We start from the raw sequence: 14,766 nt of genomic DNA, 5'->3' as shown, positions 1-14,766 counted from the left end.
CCATCACACATTTTTCAACAACGTCCCTTTTTTTTCATTGCAAACTTGGCCTGCACTGCAACCATTACTGATAATGAGGATATGTCTGGATTATGAAAGAGCTGTTGCTGGCTTTACTTCCAGACTTTGCTCATTTGCACGACCAGAGTGTGCAGGTGGTAAAATGTGCAGAGTGTGAAAGTGTGAAAGTGTGTGTGTGTGTGTGTGTGTGTGTGTGTGTGTGTGTGTGTGTGTGTGTGTGTGTGTGTGTGTGTGTGTGTGTGTGTGTGTGTGTGTGTGTGTGTGTGTGTGTGTGTGTGAGTGTGTGAGTGAGAAAGTGTGTGTGTGTGTGTGTGTGTGTGTGTGTGTGTGTGTGTGTGTGTGTGTGTGTGTGTGTGTGTGTGTGCGCGCGCAACGGGGGCTTTGTGTACCTGACACTGCAGTCGTTTGCACTGCAGTGCATTCAAACACACAAATGATATGGAAAACAAAAATCTACTAGATGGAAAATGTAAAGGTCACCACAGGCATAAATACAAACAACACAGCTTGTTTGAATGTGTTCAATGATGCAGGATTATCATTTGTATATGGAGACTAGTGAGGAACTTGATGAACCAAATTTTTTTCCAATCTTCAAAATTTTCATACACATGGGTCTGGCTTTTTCTTCCATCAAGCGTACCTAAACAGATGACTTCTCTCTGGAAATGGCTCAAGCTTCATCAGGCTCCGTTTTATAACTTTGGAATTGTTTAGAAGACATCCAAAGCCCTCGTTTGAATTTGATTCAGAGACCTATTCAAATAGACAAATTATGTTTTTGCTCATTGACATGTATGTCTTTATTCACAGCCCTTTCTATGGAGAGGACTTCTACTTTGAGATCCCTCGCCCGTTTCAGTGTTTATCCTTCTACGTTTATGCCAAGAGCGTTTTCCAAAGGGACCTACCTGTTGGTAAGTTGCATTAAGCAAAAAGTACTCCACATGTGTTGTTTTGTATTCCTCTTTGTGAATGAGTTGTAACTTGTTTTCTTTTTTGTTTCTCTGTCTTAAGGCAAAGTGTCAATTCGAAAGGATGAGCTGTGTAATTTCAGTGGGAAGGAGCACTGGTTTAGCCTTCATCCAGTAGATCCTAACTCAGAAGTCCAGGTAATGTTTTTTGACAGTTCGGTCTTCTCTATTAGTTATGTATCAGCTCTCAGTATTTTGCACATTTCATCCTGATTTAGGGATTTGACTGTGAACTGCTGATGCTTTAATATGCTTGAAAAATTGTTAGTAATGAGACTGCAGTGAACTCTTCACACACGGGGATGCATACTTCACAACTTGCTTATCATCTAATTTTTGCATTTTGATAATATGATTTCTATGTCAAAGTAATCTGTTTAAGCTGATCTGACTCTATAGTTTGAAAACTGAATACAGGCTCAACTCTGTTGCTGATTGGCTGCTGCAGTCAGCTGAAAACTGAATCTAATTTCCCTGTGATCTGCGTGCCGCATTGAGTGTGCAAAACTTTTTGTTTGAGTTTTGAATAATTCCGACTGACTTTTGACGCTCTAATTTGATGAGACATTCTTGACACCACAGAGCTTTAAAGATTCAAGATTCAAGAAAGCTTTATTGCCAAGTGAGCTCGCACACACAAGGAATTGACGTTGTGAATGGAACACTGGTACTTAACAATAAGACAGTAAGGGCAATAAATATATAAATCTAAACACAAATCCAAAAGTTCTAAATAAAAATAAAAATACTATCTATACAAAGAGGTAAAGAAGTACTTTTAAAGACATGAAATAAGTTAATTTAGCCTAAGCCAGAGTGCACATTTAGTAGATGAATATAATAATAAAATATGTTATGGGATAAATTACAATACTGCACATGATTAGGAGGTATTGCACCAGAAATCAAAGTATTGCACATGTATGTGATCAGTCACAGGAGTCTTTAGTGGTTTACAGTTTGATTGTTCATGGGGGAAACGGCCTGAGGGAAGAATTATTACTTTTTAAGAGTGTCTTACATCTAACAGAAAGCGGTGCAACCTTTGTGCATGTGCAGAGTTTTGCATGGAGACAATACTGAGACAAATCTGTTGAAGATTTTGGAATTGTGTGTGATATCTTCTGAGTCTCGTATTGTGTTACTCTAATTATTTTTAATGTGACTAAAAGATAACAAATCTGGACTTCTGTTTGTGTACTCTTTAAAGTCTGTGGGTTAAGTTCAACAAGTATGTTTCACAGACTCGACCCCCATTTGCTTATTATGTGTATGTAACTGTTGTCGCTGCATATAAGATGAAAACCTGGAATTTGCACACTAACCTAATCCAACTAGTCTTGTTTAATAAAACAAGTTTGCTCATCCGTCCAAAGTCCAACAGGTAAATATTCTGATAAAGGCAAGTTTTTGAGATTTCAGAGTTTCACATTCACACCTTGGAGATTTTGTGAGTTAACTTATTGATGAGTTTGCTGTTAAAAGAAAAAAAAGAAAAAGAGAGACCTGTTTGTGAAATTGTTTACAGCTCCGGTTACACTCACCAATCAAATCAATTAAATCACAATCCAGCTTTCAATCCCAGTTATTATAATTTTGTAGCTGAAGCTTTACTTATCAAGACTTTCTAATCTTTTTGTAGTTTTCTGAGCTGTGCACGTCCTGTTCCGACCACATCCAGGACATGTGTGTTTATGTCAACTGTACATTTCTTTGATCAGATAGTTTTTTGGTCTGCTATTGCCAGTTGAAATCATGGTACGCTATCACTGCTGTGCTGCTGTAGCTAATGTGTTGACTTTAGCTGCCATTAGCCCACGCCAGACTATTCTGGGCCTTTGCTGCTACACTGATTCACTCACAAGTAGACACTTTCAACTGCAAAGTTACATCATGGAGAGATGGAGGTGTTACTGTACTGTCTTGTTGTCTTGGTCTGCAGTCAGATAGAGGCTGTGTGTGTGTGTGTGTGTGTGTGTGTGTGTGTGTGTGTGCGTGTGTGTGTGTGCGTGTGCGTGTGCGTGTGCGTGTGCGTAGTTTGTGAACAATGTTAGCTCACATTCCAACAACCTGCTCAGTTAATTAAAAAAAATGCAATTTTCAGAGAACAATACACCTTTTGGAATTATTACCCAGAAGAGGGGATATGTAGTTGTTATGTGAGTGTTAATTTGCAGAGGATGTTGGCTCGTTTGGATCCTTGCAATGTGTGAGGATTATATTGGCTTAAAGGCCTATCTTGCATCAGAAAGAACTCCTCGCCAGCTCAGCCAAGTGCTGAATTGCAGAGACAGAGTGCGAGTGTGTGGGCGTTTTGTTTAGCTCTCTCCCTTGCTCTCTATGTCTCTCTCCCTCCCTCTCTCTATCTCTCTAACACTTCCGAAGGCGAGACCGGCAGCCTTCACCACATCCGACCCCATAAAGATCTCTTTCAGTGATGACAGAATACGCAGCTACTGCGGCTCCTAAAAACACATTGCTTCCATTAACATAAAACTACATGAGACTTGAGGTGTAGCCGAGCGAAAGGTCAACCTCAGACTACAAAAGTAAAATAGGGAAAGAAAAATGTATGGAGTGAAAACAGAGTTTTTGCCCTACAGGACTTTTATTTTGAAAGGTTCATTGTCTCACAAGCATGCACTACAGCAAGGGTTCCCAAACTTTTCGGCCCATGACCCCCAAAATAGAGGTGCCAAAGACTTGTGACACCCCTGCACCTTGAAGTGATTCAATGTGGCTTGATTTATCTGGTCTGCAGAAAATTAGCCTACCCACATGAGCATGTGGCTGTGTTTCCTGTGCTGTTATGAATTAACCTACTGCTACTGATGCTTTTGATAATTAACTGTTCACTAACTCGAAACTTAGGATTCATCTGGTAAAAAGAAAGGCAGAAAACTCATTACATTTTGTATTTTCAAGGTTTTATTCAAAGTTCAGCTACTATTTTTGTCGATATTTTTTACTGTAATCGGTAAAATTTATTTTGTAAGTTGAACTTTTTTTTGCATTTTTTCAGTATTTCTTTGTTCACCACAAGTTAACAAATAATATATGAGTAATACAAAACCAACAAAGAGAAGAAGAAAAAAAACAAAATACAAATAAATACAAAAGTAATAATGATAATAAAGTAATAAAATAATTATAATTAAAAGTACAAACAAAAAGGAAGAAAAACATAAGAAAACAAGGTAAATACACTAAAATAAGTAATAATAATAAATATTTTTAGATAACTTTAAAAAAAAAACATTCTGGAAGACTCTCAGGAACCTTCATTTGTGTCTCGCGACCCCCATGTTGGGAACCCCTGCACTACAGTCTAGTTTCTTTCTAGCTTTATAAACAAAACTGTTAATTGGAGTTCCACTTGGAACTTTTTGCTCTGACTCAGGTGTAAGACTGAAATCTTGTCATTTGAGTATTCTGTAAGTTCTCTCTAACACCTCTCCCATCCTCTTCTTCACCAGGGGAAGGTTCACTTGGAGATGCGATTGAATGAAGTGATCACAGAGAACGGCTCAGTGGGTCAACACTTACTGGTCCGGTGAGTACCAACAAACACTCTGACTGACATGATGAAGGAGGAAAGGCAAAGTGAGGTGAAGAGTCAAGAGTGGACACATTGTTTGAATGCCTATTAATCCTTAATTGCTGTTGTATGCCACTCTTAAATCTAGTGGACGAAAAGGAATCAAGGAAGTGATTTTAAATTCAGGCAAGGAAGGCAAAGGGTTTTTGTGCTGCTTTAATATGGTCCTTCACGTGTTGACATAAACATCAGCAGAAAGATGTGGTGGTAAGAAAAACTGAAACCATACCAAGCCAACTTCTTTCAAAAAGTCCTGATTCAAAAAAGACCAGTGATGTTCTTTGTGGTGCTCCTGCAGGGTTAACTCACATGCTCTGTACTTGCACTTATCTATCTACCTTCTTGGATAATCATTCTCTCTGAAGCAACATGTAGAAGCTTGCAGCCAGCACTGGACAGCTATTTATGGAGTTCCAGTTAATGATCAACCGTGAGCACTGAACATTAGATCAAAAAGTTGCGGTATCATGTTTCTGAAGGATTTTTAATCTAAACTTAAATTTGTTGCAAACTATTAAAGCTGAATTACTTTTTATTGAATGTGACAACTTTCTTCATTCGTCATTCAGTGGACACATCACATCACTCTTTAATCGCTATTGGCTTTTATTTTGGAGGGAGGCTTGAAGAATTTAAATTTATGCAAGTATATGTGTGGATGTCAGAGTTCATGCTGTTTACGCATGTTATTTTGCATCCCCCATTCATACTTGGAGAGCAGGGTGATGGTGAGGAAGTGATGGCATCTGAACAGGAAGTTTGCGCTTCTCACACTGCAACCGCTGTGGTTTTCTGCTGCCGTCATTTACAGTGTTACTCAGATTGTTTGCTCAAACTGTCACCTGCTCACCGTCAGCTCTTTCAACATGTGCATGGACGATGAACAAAGACAGTGGCAAAGTTAAAATCAGAGATGTGGAGCTGATTGATCCATGGCGCACACCTCAAGTCTCAAGTCCTCCTGTTGTACAGCGTGAGGAGATGAGATGAGTGAGATAGGGCTGAGTTAAGAGATGCAGAGGAGACTTAGGGGAATATTGTCATGACAGCCTGGAAGATGATACATAAACATCCTGACATTCGCTCTGCTCGGTTTCTCCCTCTGGCTTTACCTAGTGACGGCCTGAATTCATTCATAGTCTCTGGTGATCCCTGCTTAGCAGCCACATCCTGTTTAGAGTACCGACAGCATCTGTTTGTTGTCACCTGAAACAAAAAGAAGCAGCGGCCTCTGTGTGCCATGAGCCCAACATGAGGGCAAAGCAGAGCTTCTACATGAAGGCTGTGGCGCCACTTTTTTCTCTTTAATGTAGATGAACATTTGTTGATGTCCTTACACTCCACCTCCACTGTTTCAAATAGAGATTGATACATGCCATTCTTCTGCACTCAATGTTGCTACCAGATACCAAAGCCATTTTTTACAGCATAATGTTACATGCACTTTTAATGTGTTTGTATTATCAGTCAAACTAATTGATTACCTCTAACAAAGCTGTACATTATTTGACCTGAGGGAAATAATCTAATACAAAGATGTCAAATTCAAAATAAGTAAGTGATGATGTATAGTTAGGGGGTGGTTATGTGAATTGGAATCCTGATGGAGTGAGACAATACAAGTGTGGTCAGCCATTAACCACCAATCTAAAGTGTTGTGCTCTCCCAAAAAAAATTAAGAGCTTTATCAAAAAAAACCTCTCTTTGTCATCTACTGATTCAACTCAACTCAACTTTATTTGTATAGCACCTTTCATACATAAAAACATGCAGCCCAAAGTGCTTCACAAAATAACAGAGAGACAGAAAACAACAGCAATGGTAAAATTATAAAAGGCATGATTATAAATAAAATACTTAAAAATAAAATAAATTCAGTAAAATTCATAAAATAAGTAATAGTGGAAAGAAAAGTTTAAAATAAGGTAGTGTTAACAAGATCAGACGAATACAAGAAATAAATATATAAATAAATAATTAAATAAGATAAATAAATGTTAAAGCAATGATTAAAATAATAATTCAAATAATAATGCAGTCCTGGGCTAAAAATAAATTACTCCAAATTAAAAGCAAGAATAAAAAGGTAAGTCTTAAGTTTACTTTTAAAAACCCAGAGAGCTTGCCGTTTTAATGTCCAGAGGCAGAGAGTTCCATAGCTTAGGGGCTTAAAAGCAGGAATGTAACATAACAATTTTGTCACATTGTCAACAGGAAAAGGCAAAATTATAGACTGTTCACTTGATGTGTTGTGACTGCTTCTGTGGATTGATTTTATATCAGTGACGTGTGTGATCAGGTTGACCTTAGCGCCGCCTTTTCTGATCAGAATTAATAACCGTCAAGGAGTTTTGATCAATCAGAGTCAAAGAACTAACACAGCTGGGTTATAAGTAAGTATTATTGTAAATATTCTCTCTGTCTTTGTCACTTCCTGTAGGATAATAGAGTGCCAGGGACTGCCTTTGATCAGTGGACAGAACTGTGACCCCTACGCCACCGTGTCACTCGTTGGACCTGCCAGGTAACTCTTTGACCACTTCATCTATCAAACACAAATAAAGCAAGCTGAGACATTCTTAGTATTAGAGTATAAAAAGCTTGTTTTCTGCTTTTTAGCTTGACTATTTTACGTTGATATTTCAGAACACATCAGTTGAGACTCTCATCTTGATAAGGCTTTATGCAGATTTTTCAAACAGAAAGTTGAAAGAAAAGAGATTGAAGTAAAGAAGATCTATCAATCTGTCATAAGATCTATCATAATCAAAACAACTCCCAAGACAATATTATCCTCTGTTAACTGTAATGGTCTTCAGTAACATGAGAATTAAGTAAGTTATTACCCATCTACTAACTTGAAATACAAACACATTAGCCAACAAAAAAAAAAACTTTGATCAAAGAGATTTTATTGATTTAAAATGATTTATGTATACAGTTTTAAAAAATAGTCCCACTGATTCCACGGCCAAAGTGATGGATTCTTATCTCCCTTATCTCTCGATTGATCATTAAACTGTCCTCATTCATCTCTCCTTTATCTCTGAGCTCTGCGGTTGACACACCTTTAAAAATAAACGAGGCAAATGTCACAACTTTGAACACTGCAGCTGTCATCACCACAGCTCATGGTTTAAGTTTCTTTGTAGCGGTCCGTCCTAATGTTGCACTCAACCTGCTCGGCCTCATTTGCTAGGAATGCTGGACAGGATCAAGCAGCACCCTCCAGTCTCAAAATATGAAGCCCATGAGGAAGTGTTACACACTGCAGGTCATTGAGCGTCCCCTTGAGGCTGGCTGCAGAAACACCGGAAACCACATAGACACCCATTCAAAAGAGATGATATTTGCAGCATTAATAAACATGTTTACGGAGTTTTTTTTTACAATGCAACAGTTCAGAAGATATTAAGATTGCAAGTTTTGCCCATTAAAGGATACACTGTAGCTGTTGGCTAGGAGGCTCAAACCCTGCCTCTTTACCTCACACTAGCTTGACAGAAGTTAGGTTGCGTTCTGCTTTTCCAATATAGCTCCCACCGATGATTGGCTTCATAACAGCGCTAAGGAACAGATGGGTAACGTCACAGATACTACGTTCATTAATTATACAGTCTATGGACAGGATTCAATCAATATCTGTGTTGTTTAGCCTGCCGCATTAACATGCTAACTGAAAGTAACGTTTTAGCCACAATTTTTTGATGCGAAAAGAAACTAGCCGGTTTACCTCACCTTACGGTCTATTCATCATAAGCAAAATGTGCCGGAACTCTTTTCTGTGGATTGATTTGTTATGACGTGTGATCGGTTTGCCTCTGGAGTTGCTCATGTTATGGAAAGTTAATAACCATTGTCAAGGGGTTTTGACCTATCAGAATCAAGCATCAAACACATCTGGAATTTCGGGAAAAAAAAGGGTAATAATACAAGACTAAAATTCACACCTTATATAAAATAATTGCAGCTCTGGCTTCCTGTTCAGCTTTTGCAAGCAAGCAGTACCCTGGTTATCCATTAGGGCAATAACTGAGGGTTATAAGTCACTTCCTGACACTAACCAGGTCAAGAGCTCAGCTTATGGAAGGATAAGATCTTACTACCTGTATATAGAAGGGAAGTAGAGTTTGAAAACCAGTTTTACCCTAAAATACAAAGGATATTGTAGTTTTTGTAATTATGAGTATATGAGATACGAGTGTCACGGTTTGTGTAATGTGTCTCCTCAGGTCAGACCAAAAGAAAACAAAGGTAAAGAAGAAAACCAGCAACCCTCATTTTGAAGAGACCTTCTTCTTCGAGGTAAATTGGGCACCCACACGTTTTGCTGCCTTGTCTTTATGGGTCAAAATTGTCTACAGGATACATTACAGTTGGATTCATTTGGGGGTAGAACATTATTTGATTTACAAAGCCTCTACTGGTTCTTCTCAGGTGACACGGTCCAGCAGCTATTCCAAAAAATCTCATTTCCAAGTAGAGGAGGAGGACATAGAAAAACTTGAGATCAAGTAAGTTTATTTTGCCTCTGTCATCTGTGTGTTTCACTTTCTGTGTCTCTCTCCTTCTCCCCCACTGTCTCTCGTTTGCCAAATAAAGTGTTGACAGAAAGAAATTATTGAATTCAAGGACAAGAAGTGAATTTAGATGTGGTGTGTTCTGACTGCTGATAGAGAGCCTTGCTTTCTGGTTAAGGATATGTGGGGCTCCCGTCACAGTGGACTCATAGCTTACTGGGTAAGACTAGACAGATTCAAAGGTAAACACTCATGCATGGTTTTTGAGGTTTGGATTTGAGGTGGTTTCATTGCACGGGTATTGTATTGACTTTTGCACAATGAGCAGGTAAGCACCATGGAGTCATGAAACTTATTATGTCTCCTTTTGCCATATTGAAGTTGGTTGTTTGTGTTTATTTTTTTAGCGCAGAACAAAAAACAGCCTTACACCATGCTCATGTGGTTTGATTTAGTATAACTGTGTTTATTGAGAGCTGTAAGGCTTATTTTCCCCCCATTTTTTCCTTCTGCAGAGTGGATTTATGGAACAATGAGAATCTGGCTCAGGATGTGTTTCTGGGAGAGACGAGGGTCCCTGTGAAGATACTGCGAAATGACCACATTCACAAAGCCTGGTAAGGAATCCTCTCATTTCCACTTATGTGACTGATTTTCTGAGATCCGTATTGGGTTAACAATATCAAATTTGTTTACAAAGTGTGCCTAACTTTAGCAAAATAAGCAACTCCAGTCTCCAGTCCTCCCCGCAGGGTAACATCCACATGCCTGTGTTTGTTATGCATTGCTTCTATCGCGTTAACCAGACACAGCCTACATATAACATCTCCAATACTGCCAAATGGTGCTGCTCTACTCTGAGATGCCATCTGTGATTTGTGCTTATTAGCCTGGTTGTGGAGCATCATGGAGGTCGCGATTGACCTGGGCTACAGCCCCAGCTAGTGATAGGTGGCTGTGCTACAGCTTAGACTCAAAATTTGACCAGCATTTCAGGCCCACAATAATACAAATATTAATTAATCATGTAACATACTAGCACTTCTGGTGCCGACTAGTGAATGACTTGTGAGGGTGACAATGTTGAGTCGTTTAGTGGAATAAACGCCCACATCCCTAGTCTCAAATGTGAGTTAATGCCCTGGATGATGCTGAATAACCTATCGACTCTCCATTATTTCACATTTATCCAACAACTCATTATTCTTAGTGTTTTCTCCTCAAAAGGAAAAGATTAACTTACATTCATTCCTTCTATCCCTGTTTCTAATGTGAATGAGGGTTGTGCTTGTGAAACTGTAGAAACATCAGAAACCCTCCTGATATCCAGGTCTTTCTTCTTGTTTCCAGTCAGACTTTAAAGGACTAAAGTTGGTTTGCATTAAACAAAAAGCTGAGTCAGAGGGTGTCACAATGACATCACGGCACAGTTCCCGCCCCCTAAAGTGCATCCATTTTTTGCACCAGGAGGGAGAGCTCCTTACTTTGGTTTCATTCTGTTGAGGAACCCATCCCTGTCTCCCCTTCAGAACAACTGCAAATTAGCACACAATGGGACAGTGGTTGGACAAAATCTCTCAATCCCAAATTGTTCAGCAGTATTTTCCATGGCGTGGGTGTCTACTAGCTTTGCGTCAGTGTAGGTGATATGGGATTAAGCCAGATAGCAATCTGTTAGTACATGAGGGTTGCGAGCAGAGTGCGTGGGTGGCTTTGTGCATGGTGGTGGTTGTACCACACGTCCTGTCTTGATGCTGGAAATCGTCCATGTTGCACACGTGAAAAGTGTTCAGCTTCATGAAATCAGCGCAGGTGATCTGTTGACATCTTCAGAGAAGCGTCTCAGCACTTGTGTACAATGATTACAGATCAACAGTGTACAGACAAGCCTACAGTATGCACCTGCAGCTCCTGAAGCACTGCATTCAGCTCTGCACTTAGTCACTGTGTGCTTTGCTCCACCTGTTGGCTTTGAGCGAGATGTGCATGCAGTAGAAATATGAGATCTATTTTCTTGAACAGGGTGAACTATTGAAAAAAATCCCAGTCTATAAGTAGGAGTTATTTAATCATAGATGTTTAAACTCTGACACTTTAAAGCAATAAAACATCTCATCTGACAATCAGTTAAATTACAAATTAGACATTTCAACACTCATCTCAGAGTTGGTATTTCTCTTATTCATTATTATTCAATTGCTCTTCTTTTCCTCTGTTTTAAAAAACACTGTTTCGTACTCCTATGCAAAACTGATTTTTAAACAGCATGTTCATCTGTCATTTTTTAAGCAGTAAAAACTTTACAATAAGAAAGAACAACATGTTCTAGAGAGAAACATGGTCTTAGAATAAAGCACATTAAAATGTGTTCATTCACCAAATAATTCAAGATAGAGATAATTTTTTCTCCCTCATGTTAATTTCTACTGAGGCCAATCGTCAGCGGCAGCCATATTGGAAATGTTGAACTCAACTTAACCGCTGTCAAGCGAGTGTGACGTGAAGAGGCGGACTTAGAGCCTCCTAGCTAACAGCTACAGTGTTCCCACCAAGCGGCAACCTCCGGTCTAAAAAATTAATCCAATGCAGAAGTGTTAAAAACTGCAGTTCATCAAGGGTCTGGAAGTACCAGAAACCACATACACAACAATTAAAAAAAGACGATCTTTACAGCAGAAATAAACATGTTTACAGCCTGGTTCAAAAGATGAGTGTAGTCTGGATAGCTCATTTCTCGATCGGCTCACACTGTGATGGGGGTGAATTTTTTCATAACACGGCAATTTCGAAGATATTGAGATTACGAGTCTTCCAATGAGAGGCACAGCTGACTTGATTGACAGGCGGGAACACTGTAGCTGTTGGCAAGGAGGCTCAAAGCCCGCCTCTTTACGTCACAATCGCTTGACAGCAACAATATGGCTCCCGCCGACGATTGGCCTCAAAACAGTGCTTCAGAAACAGATGACTGACGTCCCGGATACTACGTCCATGTTTTATACAGTCTATGGTTCCGGTCTGTCAATTAAGTCAGCTGTGCCTCTCGTAATTGAAAACTCTTAATCTTAATATCTTCAAAATTGCCGCATTATGAAAAAATTCCCCCCATACAGTGTGTGCTGATCGAGAAATGAGCTATCCAGACTGCACTCGTCTTTTTTACCAGGCTGTAAACATGTTTATTTCTGCTGTAAAGATCGGCTTTTTTGAATTTCTGTGTATGTGGTTTCCGGTACTTCCGGAGCCAGACTCAATTGGATCCTCGGTGAACAGTAGTTTTCCGCATTGGCTTCAATTGTCACGGCCATAGGTTGCCGCTTGGTACCAACAAAGAAATTCCCCACAATAAACTTGTAGTTACTGTTCACTGTCCTGTTCTGCTGGTAATGCAGATGAAATCGTTTGTGCAGATTGATAATGAGCCAGAAGGCAGCTAATATATGTGCTTGTTAGTAACTAGTTAACATTGAGTTTATGTACTTTTAAGTTGTGTCACAGATTTTTCCACAAAACAACAGCACACTCATATGTTTCTGTGGGATGACCATAAAAGGATTCTTGAATCTTGAATCATGTTTTTTGTCTTCCTGTGGTCTAACAGGTATCTCCTCCAACCAAAAGGGAATGGCAACAAGTCCAAGTCTGATGATTTGGGATCCTTGCGTTTGAAGCTGACCTACATAGAAGACACAGTGCTGCCGTCTACCTGCTACACACCACTCTGCAACCTGCTGCTCAAATCCCCCGATGTGAAGGTATGACAGTGCCTCAGAGGATTAGAAACAAATACACTGACACCAGTTTGAGACATCCTTGAACCAGATACCATGAAGCCACTCTGTAATTGAATATCGTGTTGCTTCATTTCATGAAAAATGTTTGAAATGCATTCACCAGTTTATTCAGTTACATATTGTCTTTTGCCTTATCAAGCCCATCTCGGCGTCAGCAGCGCACATCTTGGGGGACATCTACAGAGAGCGGTATGAGGCTGTTCTGCCCATGGTTCGACTGCTGCTCCACCACAATCGCTTTGTGCCTTTTGTCTCTGCTGTGGCAGCGCTGGAGCTGGACAACACTCAGTGAGTACTCACACATGAACACCAACAGTACAGTGCAGGGATGACACGTGTGGATATGTGGAGATACCACAGTGTAAGGTCTGTTAGGCTGAATGATGACAGAAAATCAGCTCATTGCTGTTGTTTTTTTTGCTATTTCTGCCATTTTTATTTGGTCCTATTATAAGAAAAAAAGAGCATAATCCCAACCCTTGGGAAACGGGTGTTTATCCCCCAGCCAACGACAGCACGCAGGTTGTGAGAAAATGCAGTCACCTGATTCAAAATCAAAGCCATCAAAGAGGAAGCGACTGTTTCTGTACAGCGGGGGAGGAAAGGCCAACTTCTGATGTTATGTTTACAAACTGTAACTGACAAATCCTACATATTCTGGGGTTAATTTGAAACAGGAAGTGCAATAGCTGTAAAACACCATCGACCAAGGGGATCCTGCATTGAATTCATATTCATTTCATTTACCCTTTATAAACCTGCAAAGCTCTCTGAGAGTATTACTGCATCACTGCTTCTGAAACTAGGATTATGTGAAATGTTCTACCCAGGTGTTCAAGCTGATGAAGAAATAATGAGAATAAATAGAAAAATAAGATGTAGGCCATAAAAACACAGATGTTCTTTTCATCTCAAATCTGGGCGTGACTGCCCAAGTGAAATGACCTTATGTCAGGAAATATGTTCAAAAATAGTTTTAACATCAAGCTGGTGTCACTTCTGTTTCCACACAGGGAGGCTAACACTATATTCCGTGGCAACTCACTGGCAACACGCTGCATTGATGACATGATGAAGATTGTGGGAAAGAATTACCTGGCGGTTACCCTGAAGCCTGTAATAGATGAGGTACGAGCAGCAGCAGCAACAACAACAACAACAACAACAACAACAACAACACACAACCACACACACACAACCACATACACACACACACACAACCACACACACACACACACACACAACCACACACACACACACAACCACACACACACACACACACACACACAACCACACACACACAACCACACACACACAACCACACAACCACACACACACACACACACACACACACACACACACATGGTGTAGATGCCAGAGCGGTCATGTGTCAATGAGGTCAGTTTTGGAAAACTGCACCTTTTAATAGCGAGTAATCACGCAGATGTGCAGCTGTCAGTGGAAGGTTTGGAGTTTCTACAGAGTGCTGCTGTGTTCACTTTGAGACCATGATGCCCTCCTAATAACACTCTTCATCAACATTACTCAATGAAAACTAATAATGACTTCACATGTTTGAAAAAAAACACAGCAAAAATGTGGTCTCCTTTGTTTTCTGTATTTAAAGATAAAAGGTCTGAACCCTAACACTCCTCAGAAGCCTATGCTTATTTGTCATTTTAAAAAAAGTTCTTTAGCCAATTTCTAATGGTATGTTTTTTTGTTTTTTTTTTGTCCTTTTGAACCTTTTTATAGATTTGTGAATCCAACAAGACATGTGAGATTGACCCTGTTAAACTAAAGGAAGGTGATAACGTGGAGGTCAACAAGGTAAATGCACTCACCTCTTTTCAACTTGT

The 14,766-nt window shown here is 39.7% G+C and overlaps 1 protein-coding gene across 1 annotated transcript in view; it reads left to right on the top strand.

Annotated features, from left to right (window-relative positions):
• Positions 1–14,766, top strand: part of rasa2 (RAS p21 protein activator 2) — a 32,036-nt gene that overhangs the window by 697 nt on the left and 16,573 nt on the right. Inside the window, exons 2-12 of the mRNA XM_034700549.1 lie at positions 835–938; positions 1,039–1,133; positions 4,472–4,548; positions 7,034–7,117; positions 8,826–8,898; positions 9,031–9,107; positions 9,629–9,730; positions 12,715–12,868; positions 13,047–13,195; positions 13,921–14,035; positions 14,663–14,737. Coding sequence (XP_034556440.1) covers positions 835–938; positions 1,039–1,133; positions 4,472–4,548; positions 7,034–7,117; positions 8,826–8,898; positions 9,031–9,107; positions 9,629–9,730; positions 12,715–12,868; positions 13,047–13,195; positions 13,921–14,035; positions 14,663–14,737 — 1,105 coding nt within the window. The remainder of the gene's footprint in view (positions 1–834; positions 939–1,038; positions 1,134–4,471; positions 4,549–7,033; positions 7,118–8,825; positions 8,899–9,030; positions 9,108–9,628; positions 9,731–12,714; positions 12,869–13,046; positions 13,196–13,920; positions 14,036–14,662; positions 14,738–14,766) is intronic.

Source organism: Notolabrus celidotus, chromosome 14, assembly GCF_009762535.1.
Source record: "Notolabrus celidotus isolate fNotCel1 chromosome 14, fNotCel1.pri, whole genome shotgun sequence".
Classification (NCBI taxonomy): domain Eukaryota; kingdom Metazoa; phylum Chordata; class Actinopteri; order Labriformes; family Labridae; genus Notolabrus; species Notolabrus celidotus.
Note: the sequence above shows the minus strand (reverse complement) of the source record. Positions and strands in the feature narration are given on the sequence as shown.